Source organism: Cetorhinus maximus, unplaced genomic scaffold (assembly GCF_964194155.1).
Source record: "Cetorhinus maximus unplaced genomic scaffold, sCetMax3.hap1.1 HAP1_SCAFFOLD_2368, whole genome shotgun sequence".
Lineage (NCBI taxonomy): Eukaryota > Metazoa > Chordata > Chondrichthyes > Lamniformes > Cetorhinidae > Cetorhinus > Cetorhinus maximus.
Window position 1 is genome coordinate 21,451 of NW_027598307.1, and position 7,379 is coordinate 28,829.

A 7,379-nucleotide genomic window follows, 5' to 3' on the forward strand; every position below is an offset into this window, starting at 1 on the left:
CAGGTTCGACTGAGGTATTCCAAAGGGAACGGGTATAGCCACCTGAAGAGAGAGAGAATGGGCAAGGTTCGGGGGGAGCGGGACCAGGTAGGAGGCTCTTTCAGAGAGACGGTGCGGGCTCGATGGGCCGAATGGCCTGCGAAGTTCAAATCCCACCTCGACTCGTTTCAGATCCCGCAGGCTCATTCCCGGGAATGCCAGGCTCCTTTTCGGTGGAGGCGGGCATGGACCTGATGGTTGTCCTGAGAAGCCACCTAGTTCACCAACATCCCTTTAGCTGGGGGGTGGGGCAGGAAATCTGCCCGTCTAACCCAGCCTGGGCCTCCGTGCCCTCCGTGTGACCTCCGGACCCATGCCCAACGTAGTTGACTCTTAACCGCGCTCTGATGTGAGGCCCTCGGTCCTATTAACCAGCACTGCCCGTCTTCCCAAAGCGATCAACCAGGAACGGGCACACTAAATGCCAGCTGTGCCTGCAATGCCCACATCCCAACAATGACCAATATGGGGGCCTGTTGGGACCAGAGAGCTATTCCGCTTCTAGATTTTTCCCTTTCCCCGCCTCCAAACCTACCCCCCACCACCTCCACCCACTTCCGACCCCATCCCCCTCTCACCAACCCAGCCGAAAATGTTGAACATAAGCAGGGAACACAAACTATGGTGACTGTATGTCAAGGTTTATTGGCTCATGAGGAACACAGCCTCAGGAAAGGGGACTCAATTCGGTGCTTCAACATTTTTTTGTGTCCGCGCTCGGTCAGTTTGCAGGGCAGGCCAAACACAGTTCACTTCCGAGGCCTCTGGCTGGAGACCAGGCACAGAGCTATGGTCACAAACTCGAAAAAATCTATGTCTTGAGAAGGATCCATCTTGATCACCTCACTGCTTAATTGATTCAATGTTGGTTCCTTTGAAAGAATAATAAAAACAAAACTCATCGAATTATGCCTCAGCTTTTAGACATACAAACCCTGACCCATCATCCAATCCTGACCCATCCGCTCGCAATGACGTAAGGTTAGAAGAAACAGGAATAGGAGGAGGCCATTTGGCCCCTCCATCATGCTCCCTTCTGTAAGGTCATGGCTGATCTGGTTGTGGCTTTAACTCCATTTTCCTGTCTGTCCCCCCCCTCCATAACCCTTGACCCCACCCCCCCCCACCACCGGTCGATCAGAAATCTCTCTAACTCGGCCTTGAATATATTCAGTGACCCGACCACCGCTGCTCTCTGGGGTGGGGGAGGGAGAGAATTCCACAGACTGACCACCCTCTGAGGGAAGAAATTCCTCCTCATCTCCGTCTTCAATGGGAGACCCCTTATTCTGAAACTGTGGCCCCCCCTCCTCGTTCTAGATTCCCCCACGAGGTGGGGAAACATCCTCCCAGCATCCACCCTGTCAAACCCCCCAGTCAGGATCTTATATGTTTCAATAAGGTCACCTCTCATTCTTCTAAACTCCAATGGGTACAGGGCCCAACCTTTCCTCATAAGACAAACCCCCCTTCATCCCAGGAATCAGCCCCAGTGAACCTTCTCCGGACTGTCTCCCAATACAAGTCTATCCCTCCTTAAGTAAGGAAACTGGACACAGTACTCCAGGTGCGGCCTCACCAAAACCCTATCGAGTTAGAACAAGAATTCCCTACTTTTATACTCCATCCCCCTCGCAATAAAGGCCAACACTCCTTTTGCCTTCCTAATCATTTATTGTAGCTACACCCTAACCTTTTTGTGATTCATGTACCAGGGCACCCAGTGGTATCACACCCAGCTCCGCGAGTCTAACTCTCAAAATAATGTCAAGTGCGGCTTTGGTGCCCCCAGTGGTTTCACTTAACCCCAGGGTGGGGGCTTTCCAACAATCATTATCTGTCCCTGTGCGATCACACAGAGCTGAGATGCACCAGTCCACCCACCCGGCAACGGTTTTAGGACAAAGCAGCAGAATTATTTTGAACGAACCTGAGGGTCTGAAGGTTGTGGGGGGGGGAGTTAGGGCGGGGGTGAATGGTGGCACTGTGGTAATGCCCCTGGACGAATAATCTAGTTCCCCAGGCTAATGCTCTGGGAGGGACACGAGTTCAAATCCTACCCCAGAGGCTGGTGGAATTTAAATTCGATGACTAAATTAGTCTCAGTGACGGTGACCCTGACGACCATCATCGATTGTCATAAAAACCCAACCTGGTTCACTAATGCCCCTTTAGGGGAGGGAAATCTGCCCTCCTTACCCGGTCTGGCCTACACATGACTCCAGACCCCACAGCCACGTGGTCAATTCTTAAGTGGCCAAGCGAGACCCTGAGCTCAGGGGCAATGAGGGGCAGGAAACCTCACGGATTGTACTGGCTCCCTATTGCAAAGGGAGCTCAGTGTGTTCTTACTCACATCAAAGCCGGATATTTCAGCTTCAAGTACATTTTTCAGCTCCTCCTGGTTCAAGGTGTCCGAATTCCCCTGTTGTGAGGCATATTTGGTAAAGACTTCGTGGAGTGTGCGCAAAGAGTCCTCCAGCTTGCCCATCTTGGGATCGATACAGCTGTGTCTGGGCAAAAGAGGAATGTGTCACGTGTGTTAATCCATTGAAGCCAATCGAAAGCAGAGGCGTGAAGGGAGATGAAGACATTACATCCCCTTCACTTCGGTGTCTCAGGACACGTAGAGCAAACAACAACGATCTGTCTTTAGGTAGCGCATTTAATGCACAAAATGCCTCAAGGTGCTCACCCAGTGGTGTTATACTCCGAAACCAGAGGTGCATGAGCTATGAGGGTCAGGGCTCGGGGGGAAAGAGGTCGGTTTTGAGGAGATTACAGTTGGAGGAGGTTACAGAGATAGGGAGGGGTGTAGGGGCAGGAGGAGGTCCCAGAGATAGGGAGGGGTGTAGGGGCTGGAGGAGGTTACAGACATAGGGAGGGGTGTAGGGGCTGGAGGAGGTTACAGAGATAGGGAGGGGTGTAGGGTCTGGAGGAGGTTACAGAGATAGGGAGGGGTGTAGGGGCTGGAGGAGGTTACTGAGGTAGAGAGGGGTGTAGGGGCTGGAGGAGGTTACAGAGATAGAGAGGGATGTAGGGGCTGGAGGAGGTTACAGAGATAGGGAGGGGTGTAGGGGCTGGAGGAGGTTACAGACGTAGAGGGGGGTGTAGGGGCTGGAGGAGGTTACAGAGATAAGGAGGGGTGCAGGGGCTGGAGGAGGTTACAGAGAGAGGGAGCGGTGTAGGGGCTGGAGGAGGTTACAGAGATAGGGAGGGGTGTAGGGGCTGGAGGAGGTTACAGAGATAGGGAGGGGTGTAGGGGATTAAGGAGATTACAGAGATAGGCAGGAGTGTAGGGGCTGGAGGAGGTTACAGAGATAAGGAGGGGTGTAGGGGCTGGAGGAGGTTACAGAGATAGGGAGGGGTGTAGGGCTGGAGGAGGTTACAGAGGTAGGGAGGAGTGTAGGGGCTGGAGGAGGTTACAGAGGTAGAGGGGGGTGTAGGGGCTGGAGGAGGTTACAGAGATAGGGAGGGGTGTAGGGGCTGGAGGAGGTTACAGAGAGAGGGAACGGTGTAGGGGCTGGAGGAGGTTACAGAGATAGGGAGGGGTGCAGGGGCTGGAGGAGGTTACAGAGATAGGGAGGGGTGTAGGGGACTGGAGGAGGTTACAGAGATAGGGAGGGGTGAAGGGCTGGAGGAGGTTACAGAGATAGGGAGGGGTGTAGGAGCTGGAGGAGGTTACAGAGATAGGGAGGGGAGTAGGAGCTGGAGGAGGTTTCAGAGATAGGGAGGTGTGTAGGAGCTGGAGGAGGTTACAGAGATAGGGAGGGGTGTAGGGGCTGGAGGAGGTTACAGAGATAAGGAGGGGTGTAGGTGCTGGAGGAGGTTACAGAGATAGGGAGGGGTGTAGGAGCTGGAGGAGGTTACAGAGATAAGGAGGGGAGTAGGAGCTGGAGGAGGTTTCAGAGATAGGGAGGTGTGTAGGAGCTGGAGGAGGTTACAGAGATAGGGAGGGGTGTAGGGGCTGGAGGAGGTTACAGAGAGAGGGAGCAGTGTAGGGGCTGGAGGAGGTTACAGAGGTAGGGAGGGGTGTAGGGGCTGGAGGAGGTTACAGAGATAGGAAGGGGTGTAGGGGACTGGAGGAGGTTACAGAGGTAGGGAGGGGTGTAGGGGCTGGAGGAGGTTGCAGAGATAGGGAGGGGTGTAGGAGCTGGAGGAGGTTACAGAGATAAGGAGGGGAGTAGGAGCTGGAGGAGGTTTCAGAGATAGGGAGGTGTGTAGGAGCTGGAGGAGGTTACAGAGATAGGGAGGGGTGTAGGTGCTGGAGGAGGTTACAGAGATAGGCAGGAGTGTAGGGGCTGGAGGAGGTTACAGAGATAAGGAGGGGTGTAGGGGCTGGAGGAGGTTACAGAGATAGGGAGGGGTGTAGGGCTGGAGGAGGTTACAGAGGTAGGGAGGAGTGTAGGGGCTGGAGGAGGTTACAGAGGTAGAGGGGGGTGTAGGGGCTGGAGGAGGTTACAGAGATAGGGAGGGGTGTAGGGGCTGGAGGAGGTTACAGAGAGAGGGAGCGGTGTAGGGGCTGGAGGAGGTTACAGAGATAGGGAGGGGTGTAGGGGCTGGAGGAGGTTACAGAGATAGGGAGGGGTGTAGGGGACTGGAGGAGGTTACAGAGGTAGGGAGGGGTGTAGGGGCTGGAGGAGGTTACAGAGATAGGGAGGGGTGTAGGAGCTGGAGGAGGTTACAGAGATAAGGAGGGGAGTAGGAGCTGGAGGAGGTTTCAGAGATAGGGAGGTGTGTAGGAGCTGGAGTAGGTTACAGAGATAGGGAGGGGTGTAGGGGCTGGAGGAGGTTACAGAGATAGTGAGGGGTGTAGGTGCTGGAGGAGGTTACAGAGATAGGGAAGAGTGTAGGTGCTGGAGGAGGTTACAGAGATAGGGAGGGGTGTAGGGGCTGGAGGAGGTTACAGAGATAGGGAGGGGTGTAGGGGCTGGAGGAGGTCCCAGAGATAGGGAGGGGTGTAGGGGCTGGAGGAGGTTACAGAGATAGGGAGGGGTGTAGGGGCTGGAGGAGGTTACGGAGATAGGGAGGGGTGTAGGGGCTGGAGGAGGTTACAGAGATAGGGAGGGGTGCAGGGGTTGGAGGAGGTTACAGAGATAAGGAGGGGTGTAGGTGCTGGAGGAGGTTACAGAGAGAGGGAGCGGTGTAGGGGCTGGAGGAGGTTACAGAGATAGGGAGAACTGCACCCAGCTCTTCTTCCAACAGAGACTGTGGGACCTTCTCAATCCGCCTGAGGGGGTAGACGCACTGACCCTCCGACAGTGCGGCACTCCCTCAGTACTGACCCTCCGACAGTGCGGCACTCCCTCAGTACTGACCCTCCGACAGTGCGGCGCTCCCTCAGTACTGACCCTCCGACAGTGCGGCACTCCCTCAGTACTGACCCTCCGACAGTGCGGCGCTCCCTCAGTACTGACCCTCCGACAGTGCGGCGCTCCCTCAGTACTGACCCTCCGACAGTGCGGCGCTCCCTCAGTACTGACCCTCCGACAGTGCGGCTCTCCCTCAGTACTGACCCTCTGACAGTGCGGCACTCCCTCAGTACTGACCCTCCGACAGTGCAGCACTCCCTCAGTACTGACCCTCCGACAGTGCGGCGCTCCCTCAGTACTGACCCTCCGACAGTGCGGCTCTCCCTCAGTACTGACCCTCTGACAGTGCGGCGCTCCCTCAGTACTGACCCTCTGACAGTGCTGCACTCCCTCAGCACTGACCCTCCGACAGTGCGACACCGGCACTGGGAGTGACAGCCTAGAATATGCGCTCCTGCCCCTGAAAAGGGGACTCGAGCTCACCTCCCTCTGACTTGGCGACGCGAGAGCATTAACCGCTGCGCTACGGCTGGCGCTACACAGCAAGGGAGCTGGCAGGGGTGCGGGGCAGGCTATTGAACCCTGGAGGCCTCACCCGTCCGCACTTAAGGGCAGCACTTTGGCCTGGGGTCAGCGCAGGAGATGAAGCCGTGAGCTGGCACAGTGCCCGGAACACAATCAACGAACTCCGGGCACAGCCCACGCCTGTTGGTCCAGCTCCATTCCCCTCCTCGACCACCTCTGCGCCCACCCCCCCACTTACACCCCCACGGCGCCCCCCGTCAGTCACTCACCCGCTGAGCCGTGGATGCAGTAATTCCTCAGGAGGATGATGTGTTTGCCTGGCAGCCGATCCCAACCCTTTATACCCACCCGAGCCCTCTCAGCTCCGCCCGTGCTGGGCGTTGCCACCAAACTCCATTGGAGGCTGCCAAAGGTGATCTCACCGACCGGGTGTTTGAATGGTTTAAGTCCCCACCCGTCAGCTGAAGAAATCACTTTTTTTTTTTAAGAACACAATTAATCAAGGGAACCACACCCATCACCTCCAACTGGAACAGCCCCTTATCTCTCTCTCTCTCTCTCTCTCTCTCTCTCTCATTCTCTGGGTTAATAATCTTTCAGAAATGTGCTTCAACTTTTCCAGAATTCTTATTTCAGATTCCCAGTGGTCTTTGTCTGGCTCTCCGTAACGAATCCCACTGATATTCCTCAGAACATAAGACCATAGGAGCAGAAATTAGGCCATTCGGCCCATCCAGTCTGCTCCGCCATTCAATCATGGCTGATAAGTTTCTCAACCCCATTCTCCCGCCTTCTCCCCGTAACCTTTGATCCCCTTACCAATCAAGAACCTATCTATCTCGGTCTTAAATACACTCAATGACCTGGCCTCCACAGCCTTCTGTGGCAATGAATTCCTTAGATTCACCACTCTCTGGCTAAAGAAGTTTCTCCTCATCTCTGTTCTAAAAGGTCTTCCCTTTACTCTGAGGCTGTGCCCTCGGGTCCTAGTCTCTCCTACTAATGAAAACATCTTCCCCCACATCCATCACCTTCTGGGATGTGTTATACTATCACCCACAGTGACAGGACTCCACACTCTATCTCTTTTCCATCTCTCTCATTCCCACTCTCTCTCCCCCTATCTTTCATTTCTCTCTCATTCTAGAACTCTCTCTCTACTTTCCTCTTTTGCTTTCTCATCTCTCTCTCTCTCTTATTCCCTTTTCTCGGTCTGTCTCCATCCCTCTCTCATTCTCCCTCTTTATCTCTGCCACATTGCAACTCCCTCGTTACCTCCCTATCCCTGTTTGTCTGTCTCTCTCCATCTGCCTTCCTCTCTGTTTCTCTCTCCCCCTCTCCCTCTGATCTTCCTATCTGTTCCGCTTTGCTCTCTTTTACACTCACTGTTTCTCAGTTCTCAGTCCTTGTACACCAATCACTGAAAGCAAGCATGCAGGTGCAGCCAGCAGTTAAGAAGGCAAATGGTATGTTGGCCTTCATTGCGAGAGGACTTGAGTACAG

The 7,379-nt window shown here is 54.7% G+C and overlaps 1 protein-coding gene across 2 annotated transcripts; it reads right to left on the bottom strand.

Annotated features, from left to right (window-relative positions):
- Positions 1 to 663: 663 nt before the first annotated feature.
- LOC144677255 (protein S100-A1-like) lies at positions 664 to 6,165 on the bottom strand. 2 transcript variants are annotated; one of them, XR_013575589.1, is made up of 3 exons: positions 6,146 to 6,165; positions 2,396 to 2,546; positions 664 to 911 (listed from the first exon to the last, which is right to left on the bottom strand). XR_013575589.1 is itself a non-coding variant. In XM_078537438.1 (3 exons), the coding sequence occupies exons 1-3, from the start codon at positions 5,861 to 5,863 to the stop codon at positions 789 to 791; spliced, it is 303 nt and encodes a 100-aa protein (XP_078393564.1). In that variant the 5' UTR covers positions 5,864 to 5,963; the 3' UTR covers positions 664 to 788. The 2 variants fall into 2 exon arrangements, 1 of the variants encoding a protein (XP_078393564.1); XM_078537438.1 differs by lacking the exon at positions 6,146 to 6,165 and adding an exon at positions 5,835 to 5,963.
- Between the last annotated feature and the right edge of the window lie 1,214 nt (positions 6,166 to 7,379).

Bases quoted from the DNA above. Each gene is read 5' to 3' on its own strand.
- LOC144677255 (XM_078537438.1), bottom strand. From the start codon at position 5,863: ATGCTCTCGCGTCGCCAAGTCAGAGGGAG. The intron at 2,547-5,834 runs GTGAGCTCGAGT...GCCCAGACACAG, and splicing joins CGTCGCCAAGTCAGAGGGAG to CTGTATCGATCCCAAGATGG. The intron at 912-2,395 runs GTGAGTAAGAAC...ATTCTTTCAAAG, and splicing joins CTGAAATATCCGGCTTTGAT to GAACCAACATTGAATCAATT.